The sequence below is a fragment of the Rutilus rutilus genome (assembly GCF_951802725.1).
Source record: "Rutilus rutilus genome assembly, chromosome: 12".
In the NCBI taxonomy this organism is placed as follows: Eukaryota; Metazoa; Chordata; class Actinopteri; order Cypriniformes; family Leuciscidae; genus Rutilus; species Rutilus rutilus.
In genome coordinates, this window is record NC_140217.1 from 11795321 (window position 1) to 11820048 (window position 24728).

The following is a 24728-nucleotide window of genomic DNA, read 5'->3' on the forward strand; positions in this document are numbered from 1 at the left end:
CCACACATGCACAGACTGTAAGAAAAATCTATAGAAAAACTTAGAAATATTTATATTTCTATAGAATTATATTATTCTATAGTTATTTATATAACTATAGAAAAAGAAAATCTGTTAAGTTTACAAATCACACTATAGCCAAGAAAATGTTATAAGTAACTGAAACAAGTGCAATTGTCAAAACACCTCCAGGGTCCAAAAAAACCCCACCTAAAACCGCAGAGGGTTAAACATAAAACACAACGCAATGCGCCATTCAAAATAAAGAAAAAGCACCTGTGTAAAATCTAATTAACCGTACATTGGACCTTTTTTAGAGTGTAGAACATTCTGTGGTGTCTACTCTGGTTTAAATGATCGAGCACCCGTGTTCGTGTGAGGCCAGTTCTGACTGGCGTTTGGCTGGATCCTCCAGCTCAGGCTATCAGAGGGGCTGCTTCACTTTTCATAAGCGGCACTGACAGCTGTGACTAGCGGCAGAATAAAATAACATTCAGTTCACATCAATTTCAGGCCGAGTGAAAGCGCTGATGTGGGGAGGGGACGGGGGGGTGTTCAGGCTGGCACTGAGCATGCTCCCAGCGCCCTGCATCAGCACACAGCCCCAAGGACGGCCGTAACTTATTTTACAATCGTTTAGTCTCAGCTCAAGTGGAAAACGTGACAACTTATCTCTGCTGACAAGATGCCATCCCAAAGTGAACAATTAACCACCTCGTTCTAACAGCCCCTTTTGTCCAGCCCTCTCTCTCTCTCACACACACACACACTTCAACGTCAAATACACCTTTTTCCTCTTCCTCATTCTCCATCCTTTTCTTTTCAAGCTCAGTGCTTTCTCAAAGGTCATTTATTAGTCTGGTATAATTCTAGCAGACAGTCAGTAACAGACAGTTTGCTTCTAGATTTTGTTAGTTTAGAGAAGTGAAGAGGAAACACACCACAACACCACATCCATTATCATGGAATATTTCACTTCAAGGCAAAGGCTAAATGTCTGTCATCTTTTATGTAGAACGACAAACTAGTAAGTAAACCTGGGTGGCTGCCAGGTCATTGCGATATAGTGTTTTAGGATCAATGACATGGAACTCATTTTCTATTATTTATGCAGAGATTAAAACACCTCATCTATGATAAGTGTTTTTCATTTTTGAATCCATTTAGAATTTTTTTTTTTTTTGAGGTGGGGGTAAAAATGTCTCTAACATCATAATGAAAAAACAATAATTTATGTTTTTTACCTTAAATATATTGAACAACTTTTTTGAAAATAATTGATTAAATTTGATATACTCGCATGTATTAAAAAATGACTTATTTTAGGGCCTTTCGCACTGAGCACGATTGTGCGATGCCGCTCTTGTATCGAAAAAGCAGATCCCTATGGAGCTATTCACACCAGGCTCATTCAATTGCAGTGTGTCCGATTTTTGTCAGACTTTGCAAGATTTTTTTTCAACCAGAGTGTTGATTTATTTTATTTTTTTTAAACAAAATCCATCAAAAGCGATGAGGGGGAGGGGTTAACAACCATCCAACATTTTTAAGGTGGAACGATTAGTTCGACGAATAAGGAGCTGGCGAAAAAGGCGCTGGAATCAACCTCATATTTAAATATGTCATTTTGGTGATCATAGATGAGTTTTAAGGGATAAAATGATTGACTACAGGGGGACTTTAAGATCACATGCCCGGAGCCGCTGGTCCAGATTGGTGGTGCTGTTTTGAAAACCAGTGTGTAAACACAAGAAAAGTGTTCTTTAAGAAAGAAGAGAATGGATGTTGATTTATTGTTATCACTGGTGTTTGAAAACAGATTTATTATCATATATGTTCTTTATACAGTATATAATTTCTATAAATTTTCCCCTGAATTATGCGATATGATGAGCTTGAAACAGCGTACAGAGCACTGATGTGTTTTTCATGCGGTTCAGGCTATTTTTACAACCATAAAATATAAGTTTACATGAGAATTGGTAAGCAGGTGTAGCGAAAAGTTCACTCCATTATAAAACACTACATGTCTGTCCATTATATGGTCAAAAAGAACTTTAGACCACAAGCGTTAGTTATTACAAGCACTCGATGATGGTTTAAAGTGGGTTTTGAGCAAAAACATCATCATTTGTGAAGTGTAGCTTGACATTTGTTACTCATCTGCGATTTTATGATGTATTTGGTCAACAAAAAAAATTTCGAAAGCATTATAGATAGTTTGTGTTCCTCGTGTAGGACCATAATTTATTTATCTTAATTTATTGTTGTATGCTGTGCAGCAGGCGAGGTTAAAGCCAAATGGAAAAACCTCAAGACACATACACAAGGAAAATGCATTCTTGGTCAGCGCCACCTATTCGCTTCGCTTTATTGCATCGGGCTCGGTGTGAAAGGGCCTTGTTTTATTCATGTAATATACACTACCACTAAATTTTTTGTTACGATTTTTATTCAGGAATGATGCATTCATTTGATCAAAAGAGACAGCAAAGACAAGTGAAGTGTGAAAATTTCAAATACATGTCCTTCAAAGAATCTCAAACAAATATAAAATATTAAAGCAGCACAATTATTTTCAACATTGATGATAAGAAATTTTTCATCAGCACCAAATCAGCATATTGAATGATTTTTGAAGGATCATGCGACACTGAAGACTGGAGTAATGATGCTGAAATTTCAAGCTTTGCCATCATAGAAATCAAATAAATGCATCCTTGGTGAGCAGAAGTGACTTCAAAACATTTTTAAAATTCTTGCCAACCTCAAACTTTTATACGGTAGCATAAATGTGAAAGCAACAAAAAAATGTAGGAACTTGCCACATCCATTTTCTTGGATGTTGCTAGGCCATTACTAGCTCAATCTTGGTGGTTTCTACATGGTTGCTTACTGGGGCAAGTCAAAAGAGCCCCAAAGAACTAAAAATAAAAGTAAAGGGGTAAATCAGGAGTATGATGCAGTAAGTGAGAGAGAGCAAGAAAAAAAAAGAAAAAGAAAAAAAAACACGGGTGCATAACTCAACAAGTTGGGTGACCTGATATGAGAACAGCCAAGCATTTATCTTAAGGCAAGTCGGACCAAAAGCATGTACCCCAGAGCACCTAAACACAGCAGATGTAATCAAAGAGACACTCATTACACTCATTGTAGCCACGGAGGGAGGGACAGAGGGGGTATTTTTGTGCACAACTGTCTGCTTGGGGCAAAGGATGCTCCAGGTAAAGAGACAGGGATGTCACTGCCTTTCCCATGCCCTCAAGACAACATGGAGTGGGACAAAAAGACACAGAGAGAACGATCACTGGAGGGGGATCTTATCTCCTTTAAACGGACTTGGCTTTGTTTCTTCTGGAATAAAAGAGCTCATTACTGAGGCTGAGTTTCTCAAATGGCAGCCATGTCCAGTCAGAACGAGTCTGCTCTGATGTCGTCCAACTCATTCAGACAGCACACAGCCGAGTGTCAACTCTTTTCAACTCTGACCCTCTCTTACAATTGCACTTTAAAGGCATCTGTATATTTAAATGATCTCAGGTCAAAACAGCTTGGTTCAGTATATTTTGCATAAAAAGCACAGGGCAGGCATCTGCAAAAATGTAAGGCTTTGTAAGATCTTTTTAAGACCTGTACAAATAAAACTAATACCATATGGGTGGGGTAGAGCAATGTCTATGGTAACATATAAACCATACAATGACAATTTAAACAACTTTACAGTTAAAATGAAACCGGTTTTGACAAAGAAATTTTTTTTTTTTTTAAATAAAATGATCTTATCCTAATTGTTCAGATATATATATATATATATATAAAAAATTTTTTTTTTTTTTTTTTACCATCTACCAGCCAAATAAAAATGCAGCTTCATTCTCTGACAGTAGGTGGCACTTATGGAACAGCAAAAATATAGCAGTTACCCTGGTAACCCCTGAATACAACACAGTTGTGCTTTTTAGAAAGGCATTGAGTTTGCAGGTTTGTATGGAAGCTTGTTTCCGCCACAGAATAAACCATATACAAAATAAAATACAATTTTTACTTTTTTTCTCACAATTGCGAGTTCACATCTCGCAATTCTGACTTTTTATGTCAGAATTGTGTGTTCTAAAGTCAAAATTGTGTGATATAAAGTCACAATTGTTTTATTAAGTCAGAATTGCATGATATAAAGTCGCAATTATGAGGAAAAAAGTCTTTTTTTTTCCTTAGAATTGGACTGTATAACTCGCAATTGCGAGTTTATATCTCACAATTCTGAGAAAATGTCAAAAGAAAGAAAGTTTTTCTCAAAACACTGAGAAAAAAAGTCAGAATTGCGAGTTTATTTTTATAGTTTAACCTATATCTTGCAATTCTGACTTAACAACACACAATTGCGACTTTAAATCACACAATTCTGAATTTATATCTCGCAATTCCGAGAAATAAAGTCAGAAATGTGAGATGTAAACCCGCAATTGTGAGATAAAAAGTTGCAATTATCTTTTAAAATGTTTTATTCTGTGGCGGAAACAAGCTTCCATAGGTTTGATATAAACACCATAAGGTAAAGATTAGCTTCTTTCAAACAGTAATCCCGGTACATTACAGTAAAATTACCAGAACTACTTTTCCTGAAAATGCACAAATGTGCTGTTCACACAAGAAAGAGTTCTGTTTCTGGTAAGATACCACTTACACATCAGTATGAAAATAAACTCTGTGATGTCAATCATCAAAAATGATCTTAAAAAGCTGTACTGTTTTCTTTATCCACCTGGATGAGGAAAAGCACTTTAGTTTCACTATCTGTCCAATTTGACAAAAAAAATGTATGTCTGAGTGACAGGCATACAGGGATGATCACCACGAACACAGATTTGTGCTTAAAACATGAGACACATGAAAGTTACTATAATGTTGCAGTTACTATAGTAGGCAACAATAACAGCAGAGCCACAGCTCTAAAGAATGGAAAGATGAGTCTCACTTGTGGACTTTCTGCACGAGGGCACTTACTGTACATTACATGTGTGTACAGACTAGACGACTTTAATGCTCTGCCATGACGCTTTAATTTTGACGTTGACTAGTCGCTGATCATAGCCTATAGAGGGGTGCAACAGGATAAGAAATCTTTGAAGTTCACATTTACGCTCTGTTTCTAACAGTCAAAATGACAAATAAATGCATATTCCGAGAGCGCTCCACATGATATGCTTGATTATACCTATCTGGATGCTCAAAATCGATCGGGTGAATGCACGTTTTAAACAGCTTATTGTACGCGCAAGTTAAGCTAATGCGCTAAGAAGCTAGGTAGAATGAATTCACATGCAATCGCTCTCTTTCTAATGCATTTATTTAAATGTTGTCTTTACTGTGATACTTTATCTGTATCTAATTTAGAACGAGCAGAAATCTGTGAGAAATAACGGGGAAAAAAAAATGAACTGATAAAAATAAGATGTTATGTAGCGGCAATAGCCTTGTGGGCAGCACTGTGTCATATGCCATAGTTGTGCACAAGGCAACCCACGTTTGAGAAGCTTGAAGTAAACATGCAAATCCATACGTTTTACTCCAGTGTAGAGAAGTGTACAGCATTTTTTTTTACTCTCAGATTTCCTGACAAAAATGAAGTAATAACTGAATATTTTTTAAAACAATTTTAGACCTTTCTAATGATTTATAAATAGTTATTACAATAGTGATATTTATTATTTTGTTTAATATAAAAATATTATTATAAGATTATTTAAAAAATATTATATGGTAATTATTATTATAGATGATGATTATTAGTCATATTAATGTATAAAAAAAATATTTTAGCCAAAATGTAGCCCTAAAAACAAGCACAACAAACCTGTTGGTTTTTATCATTTTAAGGGAACGCTTCTATAATTCTGATGCGCTTTCCTCTATATGCCATTTCCCTCAGCTAATCGAGCGAGTTAGATGATGACAGGAAAATTAACTGCGCAACTTGTGGTTGTTTTCAGAGATGGTAACAGACGTTTTGTACGTACCTGTACTACAATTGTGTGGCCTGTGCGTCCTGAGCTACAAAACTTTCAACCTCTGCAGCACCAGAGCTATGTGCAAATCAAGTTAATGTACATCCCTGTTTAAGGCTTTTTATGATCTTAAATTTATACTTTAATTAAGTCTCTGTTTAGTGCCAAGTACTACATTGTGGGAAATGAATAAGCTAGCTTATAAACCACCAGAAATGGACTCTATGAAAATATCTTCGTTTAATATTCTGTTTGATGTGTGGACAATAACAAAATATCTGAATATTCTAAAAGCAGGAAATAATAATAGTTAAGAAAATAAATGAATAATTAAGCTTCCAGGATAAACAAACACAAGAGACTTAACAAAAGGTTAAAGGTTAGTTAACAGTCTCTCCCCTCTCAGTGCAGTGCAAGGAACGTCAGTTAATTACTTTGCTACCACTTATCTCTCTCCATTTCTCTCAGGAGAAAGACAAGATCTCATTCCCGCCAGCTCCTGGGGGCGAGAGGTGACAAGCAGTCAGCGTCCGGCACTACCGTCATCCAGACATCAGATCTGATCCAGTCAGGCCGTGGACAGACACATCATTAAGCCAGCAGAAAGGTTATTTTTAAGAGATTCCTGGGGGGGAAGGATACGAGCACTCACACAACCTCACAACAGAGCCCTCCGGAGCGCCGCAGTGTCCGAATAGTGATAATCACTAACTCCACTGCTGAAGTCACTGATATACACGGTGATACGCACAGAGAGGGATTCATACGCTTTCAGTAATGTTAAAGAGAGGCTTATTTATCAATGTATGCTTACATTTGTATTTTTTTTTCTTGCTTGCTTGCTTTTAATAATGTAAACACGCTCCATTTCATTTTGTTCATACTATAGTGGATATTTATGTTTTTGTTTCTGTTCCTTTGAAAACTATGACCATTTTGCCACAGAAATAAATAATTATTAATTAATTATGAAAGTATTATACAAACCCCTTAAAGGGATCACTTTGTGAAAACATTTCAGTACAGACTGTATTTTGAATACTGTTCACAAATGTAATGCAGCCTTGGCAAAAAGTTTGTTGACAGATGGGGCAATGCACACAAACTTTACAGCAAACCAAAAGTTTGAGTGCTTTTCATTTCACATGTGAAAAGGGAATTTGCACTGAACTCTTAAAGGCACAGTAGCAATAGGCTTTTTCCCACAGCACATATATTTATGTAGTGCTGTGTACCAGAAGAATTGAGATGAAGTGTTTCGCCGTTAAACCTATTTTTGCTGCAAACTGCATGCTGAACTCTGAAAATGTTGACAATGCACTATAAAGCAAATGTTTTCGCAATTATTCCACACAAAGTGACAGGTATACAAACCGTACTTTCTACTTACCAAGTCTGACTGAATCCATACTTTTAAAGCAGCTATGGATTTGAATTCTGTTCAGTGTGGATTAATTACTATTTGGAAGTAAATATGGTCTGCCTCCTCATGTAAATTAGATTTCTGAAAACACCGGTAAGCTGGCAGTTTAGCGATCTTCGGTTTGATATTCTATTCACAGAAAAAAGTGTAATACATCAAGTCTGTGTTAATTTACGGGCCTGAGGGAGCGAGAAAGAACGTGCATGTATGAATTACCTCAGTCTGTGCCGCGTTTCTCTAAAACAGTGATGTTACTAACTCCTTGCTGAGAAAGATAATGTAGCTCTTCAGTGGTGAAGCTATCTTACTAATAAAAAATAGCAGTTTCTGTGTTGCTGAATGTTTCTATGTGAGTGAATGTCTGAATGTGAGTGCGTGAGCTACAGTGAAGAAAGCGGATCAGTTTAGAACGCTTCTCATTTTTAGAGCTCTCTAAAATGTAGAGAGTGTGTTAGTTTGTGTTAGCAAATTAGTTAGCAACGGCCCTGCAGTGTTTAATAAACAGCTGTTATACTAAATTCTGCTAAGGTAAAATTGAGTGTAGACCCATATCGTGATATATATTTTATTGTGGCCTCTGCATTGGGAAACGTATTTTTGACTTTGTTGCCAATACACAGTCCTAGTTTTGCTTACTTTCGATTATTTTATCATTAATGGCCATTATTAAAGAAAATGTTAAATGCAGTAGGCCAGAAATTAGTCTCAGTTCGGGTATGCAAAAAAAAAAAACAAAAAAAAAAAAGTGGCAGTAAATGTCATTGAGTAATTCATTCATTCGATTCGTTCAAAAGGCTGATTCATTCAGGAATGAAGTAAATGGCTCTCTTTATGAATGGGCCATTGAATCATTGGTTCACCCGATTGATTCGCTCAATACGCAAATTCATTCAGAAACGAAACACCAGGTGTATCCCAGAATCCCAGAAAATCAAAACAAAACAAAATTTTGCTAAAACAGACAATATTATGTTTAAAAGATACCACAATATTAACTTATTTATTGAACGGTTGTAAATCATTCGGCTATTCGGAAGAAAAAAAGCACTCGTGTGATTTTGCTTAACTTATATAAATATGAGACAAAAACTCATACAGGGGCATTTTTGCCCCAATATCTTGAATTTTAGGGAGCTGTTGCCCTGCTTCATGTTCATCACCAATCAACTATATAAAATGTTAATTTCACCTAATTTTAATCACATTATTGTTGACAGCCCTTACCAGTTAAAAGTTTTGGATCGTAAGATTTTTAATGATTTTAAAAGAAGTCACCAAGGCTGCATTTATTTGATAAAAACAAAACAAAAAACTGTAAAATTGTGAAATATTATTACAATTTAAAACAGCTGTTTTCTATGTGAATATATAGTAAAGTGTAATTTATTCCTGTGATCGAAGCTGAATTTTCAGCATCATTACCCCAGTCTTCAGTGTCACATGATCCTTCAGAAATCATTCTGATGATTTGATGCTCAAGAAACATTTCTCATTATTATCAATGTTGAAAACAGTTTACATTTTTATTTCAGGATTCTTTGATGAAAAGAAAGTTCAAAAGAACAGCATTTATCTGAAATAGAAAGCTTTTGTAACATTAATGACTACCGTTCACAAGTTTGGGGTCAGTAAGAATTTTTATTTTATTTTTTGGATCAAATAAATCAATACTTTTATTCATCAAGGATGAATTAAATTGATCAAAAGTTACAGTAAAGACATGTATAATGTAACAAAAGATTCTATTTCAAATAAATGCAGTTCTTTTGAACTTTCTATTCATCAAAGAATCCTGATTTTTTTTTTTACACAAAACTGTTTTCAACATTGATAATAATAATGAATGTTTTTTTGAGCATCAAATCCGCATATAAGAATGATTTCTGAAGGATCATGTGGCACTGAAGACTGGAGTAATGATGCTCTTTAAATTGTCATAATATTGAACAATATTAGTGTTCGTTTTTTTTGTTTTTGTTTTTTTTAATCAAATAAATGCAGCCTTTGTGAGCAGAAGAGACTTCTTTTAAAAACATAAAAAATCTTACCAATCCAAAACTTTTGACTGTGTGTGTGTGTGTGTACACACGACTGATGTATTTCGAGTACCACACTACAAGTTCTGTTGTTGACGTCATGTGTGGGGTTCTGTGGCTCAGCTGTGTGCGTGTAGTGTCCCGCTGCGCAGCCCGTTTAAGCTTTTCACAGCTTTAATCGTTATCAGGGATAAACACAGAGGCAACTACAGACAAGGGTCAAACGACAAGCCTAAAACAAGTCACACCATGTCATTGCAGTTCATCAGCACACACATACACGGAGTCTGACAGCTGTCAGTCCAACAGTGACTTCCATCTGTGTGTTCCCATTTCCCCCTGTGGCTTTGCAGACATGAGAGATTTCATAAAAATAGCCAAGTATGGAATTATAGATGACAACAGAAAGGTGACAGACTGATAAACATCATGCTCCAAACATTTCTCTTCTGCTAGCGACTCGCCGTCGACAGATGGGCCTTTGGTAATGTGCTTCTCCTGAGTGGCCATTACTTTGATAAACAGTTAAAGCAGCATTAGAGCTTGACACAAGGATCAATGAAAGGTGGAGTGGGTGTATGTGTGCGTTTACAACTATACGATAACAAATCGCTGTTTAAGGTTCTGTTCTCTGTTCTGAAGAAAAACCTTTAAGACAACAATATTTGTACAAGTACACAACCCAAAAGCCCCCCTCCCCCCGGCAGTTTGAGGAGGCATCACATGTTCCGACACTTACCCGTGCTGATTCCTGAGTTGGCGATGACTGTGGCATCACTCCATTGGTCAGCGCTGGATACAGAATATGAGCGCTGATGCATCCCGTCTGGCCGACTGTTAAACGACACCAGACTGATGCCACTCGCCATCTGAGACGCTGAAGAACTACTGGTCACAGATCCTGTGTGAGAGATGCATGATAATTAATACACCATTGTTATAATATACCCAATGCACTTACAGAGTAACGTTGTTCCTCATCCTTTTTCAAAATTTGATTGAAAATGATCTGTAATGCCATTTAGGTTTTGTTCATGTTATAGTGTATTGATTTCATTCTTTTGCAAACTCCAGTTAATTAAAAAAAAATTGTACAATAAGTAGGCACGATATTGTTATCAGCCGATATAATTTAATTTTTTTTTAATTAAGCAGTATCGGTCGATATTGGATATTTAACTGTGTATGGTAATTTTACATTTAAATTACCTTTGCCATCATTTATTGCTCAAAGTTCATCTTAAAAAAATTAATAATTCTAGAGATAGTTTCATCCAACAAAATTAAAATTCAATTATCAATGTTTATATGTGAATAAAATCCTAAATTAAAGTGTCTTCTTGAGAAGACTAAATAAATGTGATACATTTTTAGGTGAATTATCCCCCGTTAAATGTAATATTTAGCAAATCTATTTTTATATCGTACATGTACACCGTATTGTTGCGATGATTAAATTCACTTGAAGCATTTAAGCATTTTTTTATTTTTTATTATTTAAACAAAACAGTATGTTATTTTAATACCCTCCACATCAAGAGAATAAAGATTATCTTACTGAAATCGATCAGAGGTGTAATATAAAAGCATCCATAATTAGCTGCTGCCTTCATAATAGTTTTGGTAACAAGTCCGACAATAATAATAAGCATAACTAACACACATGCACCAAACTTCTTTATTTGTTCTCGTCAAGGGGCATAAATAGTGACATCAGATTACTTAAAGGTTAATTATCACCACCGTGAGTCTGTGGGAGAGGTTTGTCTGACTCGCATGGAAATTAAAGTGGACATCATAGGAAGTCATATCTAATCGCACTAATAAGATTACAGCACAACTGAGCACAAACAAATGTGAGAAAGATATTATATGACGTGCAAATACTGACTCAAACACAAATCAACCATAAGGCTGCTGGGCTTACCAACAGATAAAATTCAGCTCTGACAATTTAAAGGGTCAGTTCACCCAAAAATGAAAATTCTGTCATTAATTACTCACCCTCATGTCGTTCCAAACCCTTAAGACTTTTGTTGATCGCAGGAATGCAAATGAAGATCTTTTTGATTAAATCTGAGAGCTTTTTGTCCCTCCATAGTCAGCCTATGCAACTGCAACTCTGACGCATCAAAAAGTTCATAAAGAGATCGGAAAACTAATCCATATGAATTGAGCGGTTTAGTCCAAATTTTCTGAAGAGACTCGATCGCTTTTTATGATGAACAGATTTAATTTAGGCTTTTACTTGCATATAAACATTGATCAGCAAACAAACAAAAGCTCAACCAAACCTAATGACACGTGAGGACAAACCTCTTGCGGAAGCTCAAACGTGCTGCGTAACACAAGAACGAACCTCAATGGTACAGCTGCGGTTGCGTAGGCTGTCTATGGAGGGACAAAAAGCTCTCAGATTTCAGCAAAAAGATGAGCGAAAGTCTTATGGGTTTGGAACGACATGGTGAACTAACCCTTTAACAGTTTGTCCAATAGCAGCGAACATAATGTAAATAACGCTGATGTGACGATACTTGTTATTTGCCCTAGCTACAGTCAGTGCACACAAAACACGATGTAGTAAAAAAAAAAAAGGGTTCAGTAAATATTTCTTTTTCTGGTTTTTAATATGTTGTTGGAAAAAGGTGTACCCACGGGCCTCCAATGGCCCGTTGCAAACTCGACTGAATGAAATGTCATGACTCAATTTAATCTCCATTGTAGCGGATAAATCAGACGGCAGCACCTTTGGGTAAATGGCAAAATCTGAGCGTGCTTCAGGAGAGGCCTGATAAACTACATTTTTACATCCGTGGCCATCTGGAAGAAAAAAATAAACACTATGCATGTGTGAGGGCAGAGCAAAGTTTACGCACACACACAGTGCAAGAACAGCAGTGTGTGAAGATATGCTATAATGGATTCGGTGGATAATGGCAGCTTTCACACAAAGAGATGTTAAGACCAAAGGAATAAGAGGTGCATGTGATCCAGCCCTACAGTCAAATACTCGACTTACAAAAGCTTTCACTGCCTTAACACTGTGAAATATCTCTCTTTTCTCCTCTACCGCAGCCTCCCTCCTTCCCTCATTCTCGCTCTCTCTCCCTCTCATTAGTGTTCATTTCGGACTTGCCTGACTGGAGAACGAGCGCTGATTGCATTAATATTCATGACAATAATTAGTACATGTATTATGGGTCACTGAATATTCATGCTATTAGTTTGGTCCTTCTGGTGCTGTGTGTGTGTGTGTATGTGCCTGAGTAGGGTCTTTAACACTCCTTGGGGGGCTTAAGGATTGTTGATCCAATGAGTGTGTATACGAATAACTAAACAATAACTTAATTGTTTAATTCTCTACTAATGAAGACTGTGCACTTCTGAGGCCCATTATAATGACATTAAGACACATTAATACATTTGTTTTCTAGGAAATGTAAGGACATGTATTATATTATTTTTACTATGTATAATAAATAATTGTTATGAATATATATTACATTTTATATATTTTATTATACATCCATTCATTTACCATATGTAGGGTCTCTTCTCAGGCCACCCTGAAAGAATGGCCAGTATACATTTTATTCTATTAAATAAAATTGGTTATTTATTTTGTCATATATATATATAAAAAATGCTCATATTATCTGGAAGGATGGCCAATATATATTTTATATTAAATAGGAAAAATGTATATAAAACTAAGCAAAGTGAAAAGAAAAAGAAAACAAAAAGCAAAGCAAAAAAAAAAAAAAAAAAAAAAGCATGATCATGTTACCTGGTGCCTGTCCAAGCTGCAGGTTGCTCATGTCCTTGGTCAACCCGTTGGTTTTGGGACTGGGGGCCGCACATGTGGAGATGGCCCTGGGGGGCCTCTTCCCTGGAACCTTCACTGTAGTCCGAAGCAGGTCGATCTCCTTCCCATGAACATTCTGCATATAATCCTATAGGTAAAAATGACAAAAAGATTACTCCAACAGCACTGGACACTTTGGATGTAAAGTGTCAACTAAATTTATTTTGTCAGCATACAGTTAATCCTTCCCACCCTCTGGAGGTGAAGAAATCAATATCAACATAATTGAAATTCATGGTGAAGAAATGCACGTTTGTATGCAGAAAATCAGCTAATGCTTTTTAGAGCACATGTGAAATCTCTTTTTCCTTTTCCGCAGATCACAGCATGCCATCGCAGCATGTGTTTGGATTCTAACTGCGTTGTCTGGATTTGCGCGCGGCTTTGCTTGCGTTGATGATGAAAGTTACTCAATGCTAATAGGGATGCAATTACCAGCCGCAAGCTGTTGGCCCGCCACTCCTGAAGGGCTCTCCTGTGGCTTGTTAAACCGTGTTGAGAGCTCTTGGCTTTGAATTGCCCTTTTGTTGGCCTCTAGTGAGGGATGGACATGTTATACTCTTGCCGTAAATTGCTCGGTACAGCACACATACACAGAGAGTCTTCAGGTCTTTGTGTTATTTGATTGGCACTCAGCTGATGTATGGCAGTTTCGGGTGGTACACGCTCCCTCTCAAAGCCTTGCCCCTGCTCATTAAGGCCAAACACCCCACGTAGCTGCTCTATTGAAGAACGTATGTTATTGTGTTCCATGTAGGACATGCACTCCGGGGACTGGTCCATATGTAACTCTCGATTTCAAATAAAGGACGGGCAAACCACTTGAGGGATTTCGTTTAGGGAGTTGGAGTGCTCAAATGTTAACGGTTGGTAAAAAGACCATCATCTGGCCACTTCAGGGGCAGATGTGCATTTAAAATTGATGCTCTGCATAGATGAATCTATCAAACCGCATTGCGCTAAAGCATAATCGCGTAATGTTAAACAAAACAGTGCAAGTTTAATCAACGCACAATAATTATGTGCCAAAAAAAAGAAAGAAAGTTGTGGTTATAATGGATGTGAACATGGATGAGCTATTTGGGATATTTTTCCCCTCACAAATTAGGTTGCATCTATTGCCATCCACTTAATCAGCTGCATTAATGTGATTTCTTTTTCACATAGTTAAGCAATTAAGAGCCCTGATTGAGTTTCATCCTATTAGCCTCCGCAAACACTCTAATTGATGCCTGTGTAGCAGACACCTGCTGATGAGAGGAACCTGTTCACAGTCAAAGGGAGGAGGGGGACGGAATATGATGACGCACACTTCCTCTAATTCACCCTGATGAGGTTGTTAATTAGGGAATTCATGCATGCGAGTTTAAATTATGCTCAGTGAATTTGACAAACTATTTTCTTTTCTTTCTTTTTTTTATTTAAAAGTGTGGCCCCTTTGTACTCATCTAAAATCCATGGGCTCAGTATCTAAGATAACTGGAAATAAAGAAGGGGAATAAATTGCAGGTCTAAAATCTGTATCAGTGTGTCAGGAGGGCATTTAACCCAGTCTGTTCTTAAGGGTTCGGATGACAGAAGAAGAAAAAAGTTAGGATATAAAAGTAAAAAGGTTTATCCACCTTTAAATATCCATATGCAAAACTGTTTTTTTTGACACAAATTGTGACAACTTTTTTTTGTCTCATCCTCTAACAATGAACAAACCTAGTTTACATTAAAAGGTTACTTTACCAGAAAAATTTCATCATTTAGCATCCAGTTAACATTTTCAAGCTTCAAAAACGCAAATGAAATGTAAATGCAAATCATATGAATTGAGTGGTTTGGGTGGACAAAAAAATTATGTGAGAAGATTAAAAATATTGTTACTTAAATAAGTATTACATATTCACAATATATATATATATATATATATATATATATATATATTTTTTTTTTTTTTTTTTTTAGCTTTCATAAGCCCTATTCGGACGGGACTAGTTTGACATGGAGAGGTGGGGTGAAGTAATTATTACCAGAGCTTCTCTGTGATTTTAGTCCCGTAAAGATTCCGGCGACTTTTACCTTCAGTAAAAAGGTCCGGAAAAATGACCTCAGGTAATACTAATCCCGTGCGAATAGACCCGCTGTAAATATGAATGTAAATATTTTGTCAAATCCTGTTTAAAAGTAGTTTTTTCCGCGGTTTTCCAATTATGGAGGCGCTTGACAAAGCATTCAATTGCGTTCTAGACGCTGGGACACGTCTGTGGCCAAACTCAAGTGTTTACATACCAGTCAGATCAGAAAGAAGATCGAAAGCACTTGTTAGAGGCACGAAACATCTTTTAGTGTTAGGTAAGTGCCTATTACCAACACAATCCAATCTGAAGATAATTAATACATCGTACAACCGGACATAACTGTTATATCACATGATATCAGGAAGCAACGTAATATGCACATGATGACAGGAGGGTGACGGCGATGCGCAAATCGAGTTACCCCTCCCACTTCTAGTTTTGCTGAGATTTCTTATCCCGTGCAAATTGGCCATTAATATTACAGACGTCCTGTGGTAAAATTACATTACTCCATCTACCCTTGTAAAGTTAATCCCGTCCGAATAGGGCTATATGGTGAGAAAGAACAGACACTGTGCGCTTGCGATCTGCTCAAATATTATAGACCTGACACATTATTTTATTATTTTGTCCAGATGCATATTTTTTTCCTCTCAAAATGACGGAATGCATCTTAAATGACCAGTCAAAGTTTTTCAAATTCAGTAAATGACAAAAAAGAAAATAGCTGCAGGGAGCATGAAACCATGAAAATGTATTTAAAAGTTTCTGAAAACATTTTAAGGACATTTGTGTTTACTTTTGTACAATAAACAATTTTGATACTGTGTCGGGTGGCCACTTGGATCATTCCAATGTTAAATCTGGGTCCTGAAACACAATCCTTTAGCTGCCCAAGGATAATTATTATATAATATGCGACAGCTCACAAAAGTCTTACTATCTTAAATTGTACAAGAACTGACCTATGACTATATGCTATCCATGTCTTCATCCATCCATTCTATAGTTTTTTTCATTTGCATCTGTGATTTGTAGAATTACTCTGAGATTGGTTAGTGCTAACAATAAGGTCTGGTTGCAGTCCAAAAAAAAACCCCAGAGAGGAAAACAACCAATAAAAGACGGCCATTTCCATTGGTGTGTGGGCAAACAGGTCGTCAAAGCTGGTGATTATGACAAGCCATTACAGCGTTATATTACACATCAACAGCATCAGCCGTGTGCAAACAGATGAGGCAGTAATTAAGGACAAGACCGTGTCATCAGACACCACGCTTACTGAAGCGGACACGATAATCCGTTAAACGTCAGTGAAAAGGACATAAAAAAACAGGATGTTGCAGTGATGGGCGAATTGAGAACAATATTAACAGGGCAGGACCAATAGGATGAGGAGAAAGGCAGATGCAATACACGTGTACAGGCCGTGTGTGTGTGTGTGTGTGTGTGTGTGTGTGTTGGCACTTACATGCAGACTGGGATGATACGTGAGGACTCCGTTGTCACAAAGCGTGACATATTTCTTCTTCCACTCTTTGTTCAGTGACTTGCCGCTTCTTTTCAACAACATGCCCTGAGAGACAAAAAAAAACAGAGATGCACAGTTAAACCTTCATTACCAAAAATAAACACTTGTTGAAGTATTCATTTATTCATTTCTTTCATACAGTAAAACATGTTTGTCTGAAAAAGAGAGTTGCAAGAGAGGGCTAAAACTGTCTGTGGTTCATAAAAAATCTCCCACTGACACAAAAAAAACACACTCTATTATATTGTACTCAAGTGGACGGACAGTTTATTTGCACACTTTGAGGAGAGCGAGAAAAAAAAGTGCACCGTGAGCTACATTCCCCTTGGAGTGTTAGCGAGCACATTAGCACTATGACACGAGCACTAACCTTCCTCTCCTACGCACATCAGTGGCGGCTGACTGCCCGTTAAGGGTCCGGACGCCCACACCTCATTTCAGCCAAATTCATTAGGCAAGAAGGGAATAAAACTGTCCGTTGATTAGCAATTACGCTGCAGCGGCGGCGTGTCACTTCGCTGGACTTGTTAAACATTAACGTGCAGACAGGACGGATAATAATAGATTTCTTGCTCTGGCTTCCACGGAGCGTGCGACATCAGAGCCGACAAGTTTCTGTCACTCTCTGCCTATTTCACTTCTTGTTGTTTTTCTTTGTCACTCCACAGCCTGAATTTTCATAAAAAAAATGCCACGATCCCTAACTGTCACACACCGTTAAACTGGCCTAATTATGTGGTAATTGGTATCCAAACAGTCTGAAGAAAAAAAAAAAAAGAAGAAAAAAAGAAAGAAAAAGAAACAGGATTTACTGAGAAGACTGACAGTAAAGTGTATTTGACAAATTTAGTTTCTGAAGCAGAAAACCTGTAAACTGTTTGAGTATTTTGATTGATTTTGTTTTGCTTTTTAGCAGAGAATGAAATAAGAATTAATTGAAAAAAAATCTTTTTTAATAAAAATATTACAAAAAGAATATTTATTTAAAAAAATAAATTATTTTTTGTAAAAAAAATTCCCTAAATGAATGTTGTTGATCTTATTGTTAACAATTTGCATAAGTTTTTTGTTTTTGACCTTGTAATTTTGAAGTAAAATGTCAATGACAGGCTTCTCTCTGGTGACGTATGCCGGACTTCTCTAATCATTTACTCATCATAAACCTAAATAAACCACCCCTTTATTACAATCAACTGCAAACTTGCATTCAGATCTGACCCCATCCAATCAAAAACTGACGGGCTGAACCAAGACCCTTGGGATTTGGGATCAAATAAAAAATAAAAAATTAAAAATACACTTTATTGTATTTTTATTTTGGGAAACTTTTACTTCACTACATTCTAAAACATAATGTTGTACTTTTTACTAGTTAATAAAAACATTATTTATTAATTCATTAACGTTATTTTGAACTGAAGGAATCGTCACCCGCTCAGAGATGCGATAGCGGTGTCCAATTCTTGAATGAGCTGATTCTTTTTTTTTATTAATGAACCTGTTAAATCGTTTCGCAAATCGAACTGAAGAATTAATTTGTGGATTGGACCGATCTGATTGCATCTGTTTTTGAGTCAACAACTCACTGATTCAAATGATCCACTCAGAGCGAGTCTCCAGGTAACAGTTCACTGAATTCACAAGCCTGACTTAAAATGAGCGAAGAATGGAAGATGTGTGCGAACTGATGGCGTGAAAAGTAAGCTACTAATGCTGAATTTTAGGATTTATTATTGTAAATGAAAATCATATTTAGGTCACGATTGTCAGTTGTTTGTGAAGTATATCTGCTGTAAAAGGGTGAGCTGTTTAAGCCTGTATGAAATGAATACGGACATGTCCATATTTGTGTATCAGCATCTGAAAGCAGGTTTACGTTAAAAACTAAACATAATGGAGTTTGAAATTATCTAAAACTAGAATGAACATACTTGTCAACTAGGGGTGGCACGGTTCACAAAACCCACGGTTCGGTTCGTATCACGGTTTTAGGATCACGGTTTTCGGTTCTGTACGGTTCATGTTGTTATTTTTTCTTTTAATCTTTAACACTCCAAAAATGTACTTCAGCATATGATATATAGCTTAATTATCTAATTATTAATTTATTTCTTAAATGGGGCGTGTTTGCAAAACGCAGCTTCTCATTTCCCATTCTGAAGTAATATAGTGAGCGGGCACCATGAGGGAACTTTCAGTGGCCCTGGAGGTCCATCCATCTGTAGTGAGAGCTACATGGGCTGTGTCGGACAGTTCTTTGTCAATTTCTCCTCGTGTCTCGTCATCATAGGCGTAATTTGCGGGTGGGACATGTCCCCACCACTTTTTGCCAAGGTCGATATTGTCCCCACCACTTCTGAAACATCTTGCGGCACGGATGTACCAATACAAATAAATAAAACATCTCCAGTTAACTAGCAAAGTATTCGTTTTTTTCGTTTGTTAAATAAGAAGCAATCTAGCGCTGAAATGTGTTTTTTTTTTAATCAAGTGATCAAAGTGCTCGTTGCCGCTGCGATCAGTGGCGCAGTCTTCACTCGGACGCGCCCTTCAATCCGTTGAGGAGACTCTCTATTCGTTCCGGTGAAATCACGAAACAAAATTCACACAAATCTGTCCCTGCTTGATATACACCACTGATAAACATAATCGGTTTTGATGAAAAAGAAAAAAAATATATACGAGTGCGGATTAGAACTCAGAACCCATGACACGCTTGGCAAAAGTTCTGCCACTGGACCATTAAAGTACATACGTGAAACAATCGATCTATGTATTTATTCACGTGAAAAAACAACATATAGTGGAGTAGATCTCATTAAATGTCTAAGTAAACCCAGTGTACTATTTAAATCGATTGCTGGACATCGTAACGTTATTCTACATACATCTGATTTATGATTTAGCATTGTATTAGCACGGGCACGAGGCTACATTGTGCATGCGTCGAACCGTGCGAAGCACACGCGCTCCGAACCGAGACAAGCGAACCGAACGGTTCGGATGTTTTTTCATGTACCGTGCCACCCCTATTGTCAACACACATTTACACACTTTGTTTTTTTTATTTCTATATACTATATGGTATATATTGTTATTTAGACTTGTTTGCACACTTTTCAGTAATTATCCAGCAGCCATAATCTAGCCAGCAGCCATATCACCCTGTAGCCTGAGACTGGTTGCCCACTGAAGCTAAGCAGGGCTGAGCCTGGGCAGTACCTGGATGGGAGACCTCCTGAGAAAACTAGGTTGCTGCTGGAAGAGGTGTTAGTGAGGCCAGCAGGGGGTGCTCACCCTGTGGTCTGTGTGGGTCCTGATGCCCCAGTGTAGTGATGGGGACACTATACTGTCAAAGAGCACCGTCCTTCGGATGAGACTTTAAACCGAGATCCTGACTCTCTGTGGTAATTAAAAATCCCAGGATGTCCTTCGGAAAAAGAGTAGGGGTTTAACCCTGGCATCCTGGCCAAATTTGCCCATTGACCTCTGTCCATCAAGGCCTCCTAATCATCCCCATATCACTCTGTCTCCTCTTCACCAATAAGCTGGTGTGTGGTGAGCCTTCTGGCGCGATATGGCTGTCGTCGCATCATCCAGGTGGATGCTGCACATTGGTGGTGGTTGAGGATATTCCCCCTTCCATGTGTAACAGCGCTTTGAGTACCTAGAAATGCACTATATAAATGTAGCGCATTATTATTATTATTATTATTATAATAATAATAATAATAATAATAATAAGGTAATGAAGCCTGTGTCTGTTCTGAGATCAGTCGGGCTCTGGGTGATGGAGCTATACATGTGGGAGGATGTTCCCTTAGGTCAGTCCACATCTCTGTACACCCTAAACCCAGTGTTCAAGACAAGAGAAAAGCGCTTCCTGCGTAAAATAAAAACAGGCTCTCCTGCTGAGTGGTAAACACAAGTTGACGAGTTATAACAAGGGTGCAGCCGCTAGCGGCCCATCTGTCACATAGGGTGAATATCCATTACTTCATTAACTAAGACTGAGGTGTGTGTGTGCGTGTGTGTGTGTGTGTGAGGCTCAGGGGGAAAAAAAGAGCAAGAATGAAAGAGGGGAAAAGAGGGAGAGAAAGAAAGGAAGAGACAGATTGAGAGAGAAACAAGATGATCTTTTAATGACGGTGTGTGTGTGTGTGGTCTCTCCAGGCATGTTGTGTTGAGCAGGTAGCTGTTATGTCTTCTACCTCGGCCTGGTTTGGATCTAGGTATATTAATTTTGCACATCCACCGGGAAGGTGACAAGCGATCATTCAGCAGGAGAGGCTAATTGAACACCACGTCGCTTCTCTGATGGGAGTAATCGTTCATTATTTAAGGCTCGGGCCGGTGACACCCTGCTTGCCCCTATTTTACCCTCCCCTGGTTGACAACCTGCAAGGTCTTGTAATGTTGCAAAACGGGGGCCAAAAAAATAAATCTCACGCAGACATTTCCTACTCACTACAAGCCAGCAACTGCAGCAGCTGTCTACTCAAATTCGTTGTTAAAATATAAACAATTAAATGGTGGCTACAATAATAACAAATAAAAAAAACATCATGATAAATTTATTCTAACATACATTAAATAATGAAGACAACAGTTTAAGAAAACATATACTGAATATGTAATATAGTGGATGTATTTAGCAAAATGATCCTCTCTAGAGGAGAATTTGAATTTTGTAACAAATTAATAATAAAAATTACAAATAATGTGTAGAGAAGTTTTCTTCACGCATTAACTGAAAACAATATAGACTAAAATATCTATTCATTCGGTCAAATATTTTCAGTGACAAAATATGGAAGGATGGGTGGATGGAGATAGACAGACAGACAGACAGACAGACAGACAGACAGACAGACAGACAGACAGATAGATAGATAGATAGATAGATAAGTTGGTGGTCATAGATCTTCAAAAAATAGTACATCAGTAAGTTGTCTTTGTCAAGCCGACATAAGACAATGCAAAGTCAGAAAATGTATATTCCCATTCTTTTCCTGGAAGGAAAACAACCGGAACAGGGTGAGCGTCCATTACAAATAAACTTCACGAACAAACAAAAGCCTCTAATCTGTGCACTCTTCCATTAAAAGAAGCCGATGTGCTCTTATCAGTGTGTTATCCTCTTCTTTCAGCTCTTCTCATTTCTTCCATTCTTTGATAACAAAAGGAGAGGTTAACCGGGAGATGAATGCGGACTGTGGCATGGGTGTGGACAGAGTCAGTATGGTGGACAGGATCCGTCTCCTATGAGTCCGCTTCGGACAGCCGCTTAACAAAAGGCTTGGGTGTTTGCCCACACTGGCCTTATTGTTCTTGGGCGCTCCAGAGAGAAGGGCGCTAAATTAAGTGTGTCATCCCAACACTGGCTCGCCTCCGGCCCTGTCACTGTGACTGAATGTGTACGCGTGTGTGTGCGAGGGAAGTGAGGCCACGTGAGTGACACGGCGTGAAAGCTGGAGGTCTCATATCGCTGCGGCCATCTGATCTGGCCAGTGCAGGCAGTGAGAGGACACACACCCCCAAAAGACATTTATCATTTAACGACAGGCACATTCTCTCTCGCTGACAAACACACCTGAATCAGGCTAGAAATGGGAATACTTCATTAGATACTCATTAGTACAGAATTATCCATGTTCTCTAACACAGTGACTCCCAAACAGGTTACATTTTGCTTTGTTAAAGCTATAAAACAGAAATGTTTCTGTATAGACAATATATTGAGTAGAAAATTTAAACAGACTTGGGGATACATATAGTTTCAATCGAGTTTCTTGTCTGATAATGAAAATAAATGACATCTAGGAGAGAGTTATTTTTCTTAAATCAATGTCTTCATAACTACACTCCTGACCATGTTAAATACTCACTCAGGAGTCCGATATTGATGAACAGACAGTAAAGACGGTATTGTGAGGTTCATTGTAGCTCTCAGCTTTAAACAATAACACGTCAAGGTCATCAAGGGGCTTAATGAGTGGTTAAAACACTCCCCTGAAAGCTTAAACCAATCGAAGCCAGTGGATACTGGCAACAAGAGATTAGCCAAATCTAAACAGAGAGCACTGATTGATGTTTATGTATTTGGTTAAATTATTTTCAAGCTAAAATTATACAGGGAAAAGAAGAAAAAAAAAAAAATCTAATTTGCGGGAGGTTAGTGTGCATGACAAAAATGCCATCTTGGCCAAAATGGCTCGGAGCAGCGACAACCTTTCCCTGGGAAATGATATTTTTCCAATCCCACAGAAGGCGGATCATGTCACACTCGTTAAAGGCTTGATAGCAGGTCTTTAATATTCACCGTCTTAATTAGGGCTGCAGTTAATTTCATTAAATTCTTTCGGTGCTAAATGAAGCAGATTATGAGACATCTTTTATTGCGAAGCGTGAAATTACAGCCTGCCCGCTGCCAATGGCAGGGCCAAGCTAATGAATTACAGGGTAAATAACACCCGAATTAACCATCCAATTTAACTCCTTACAAAGCACCCCTGCTCCGAGGGGGCAGAACTTCGTCAAACATGCACAGCTCAGTGCTCATCTACGCACCAGAACATGCAATTACAACCATGATACTAATTTCCCTTTATGATGAGGAGAGACGTTTCAGTGCCATTGTATTTCTTAAAAGGAAATTTTAAGAGAGCAATGCACGGTAAAACGTAACGTGTGAAAAGTTTCACTGCACCACCAAACATGGAAAAAGGTCAAAATGCTGTTTAATCTTGAGCAATGGGAACACATCGGCTAAGGTGACACGCAGATATTCAATAAATCAGGCACTGTGGGAAAACAACCGTGATGGAAATTAAAGACAATAATAGATATAGCCTATATATAGATACATTTTTGAACCAAATGATTTACAACATGAAACACAAAGCAATCAGTGTAGTCCGATTCTGAACAAATGGCCCATATGAGCAAGTTCTTTCTAGTGGATCAAAAACATACATACAGGGTAGGGTGATCAGTGATGTCTAGCCATAGCCAGTCACTAACTGACTCTTATGAGCAGATTCTTTTAAATGAAAAAAAAAAAAACATACAAAGTGACCATTGTAGTCTATTTCCTGAACAAATGACTCTTATGATCCAGGTGTTTTTTTTTTTTGTTTACCCTTACTGTAGCATTTTGTTGTAGGCCTAACTAGTTTGTTAGACTTGAATCAGTATAGTTCCTGACTGGTGTGTAGTTAAAGACACACATTATGATTTTGTCAGCAGTATTTTATACAAAAAAAATAAACATGTTTTCGTGCATGTATCTTTAAATGCAAATGAGCAGCAAATGCTGCTGTTCCCTTCCCCATTTTCCAGAAGAAGGCAGAGCCTACAGCTCATGTCTCGGATGCTCGGCCAAAAACTAAAACATCTGTTTGGTTTTGATTATCATCTCTATCGCGGTCACGCCCGCGTGACACTGCAGTTCTTTATCATCATGAAAGTTTGTTATCTGCATGCGTTTTAAAGCCTTTTCAGTCTAAACTTCTGATTCATGGTTTTCTGAGTGCACACCCGAAGCATGCGCAGAGAGAGCTGCCAGACGGCGCGTCCTTTGAGTACTAAACTAAGTTCTCTTTCACGTGTTATTGCGCTTAAACTGTCAAATACACACAAGATTATGTCCAAAACACACAAAAGTTCACATAAAAACAGTCTGTGAATGTAAACAGCAGGGAAAGAAATCACATGAATATATTAGATCTGTGTATTAAAGTGAAAGCAGCGTAATATACAGTGCTTACTGCTATATATGCTGTTAATATGAATCAAACAAC

General features: G+C 37.6%; 1 protein-coding gene across 2 annotated transcripts in view; it reads right to left on the minus strand.

The window, feature by feature from the left end:
• Positions 1-24728, minus strand: part of agap1 (ArfGAP with GTPase domain, ankyrin repeat and PH domain 1) — a 102180-nt gene that overhangs the window by 46823 nt on the left and 30629 nt on the right. For both annotated transcript variants that reach the window (XM_084425361.1, XM_084425362.1), the window contains 3 exons: positions 16867-16971; positions 13252-13417; positions 10204-10365 (listed from right to left, as the gene is read on the minus strand). In XM_084425361.1, the coding sequence (XP_084281487.1) occupies positions 10204-10365; positions 13252-13417; positions 16867-16971 (433 nt within the window). The remainder of the gene's footprint in view (positions 1-10203; positions 10366-13251; positions 13418-16866; positions 16972-24728) is intronic.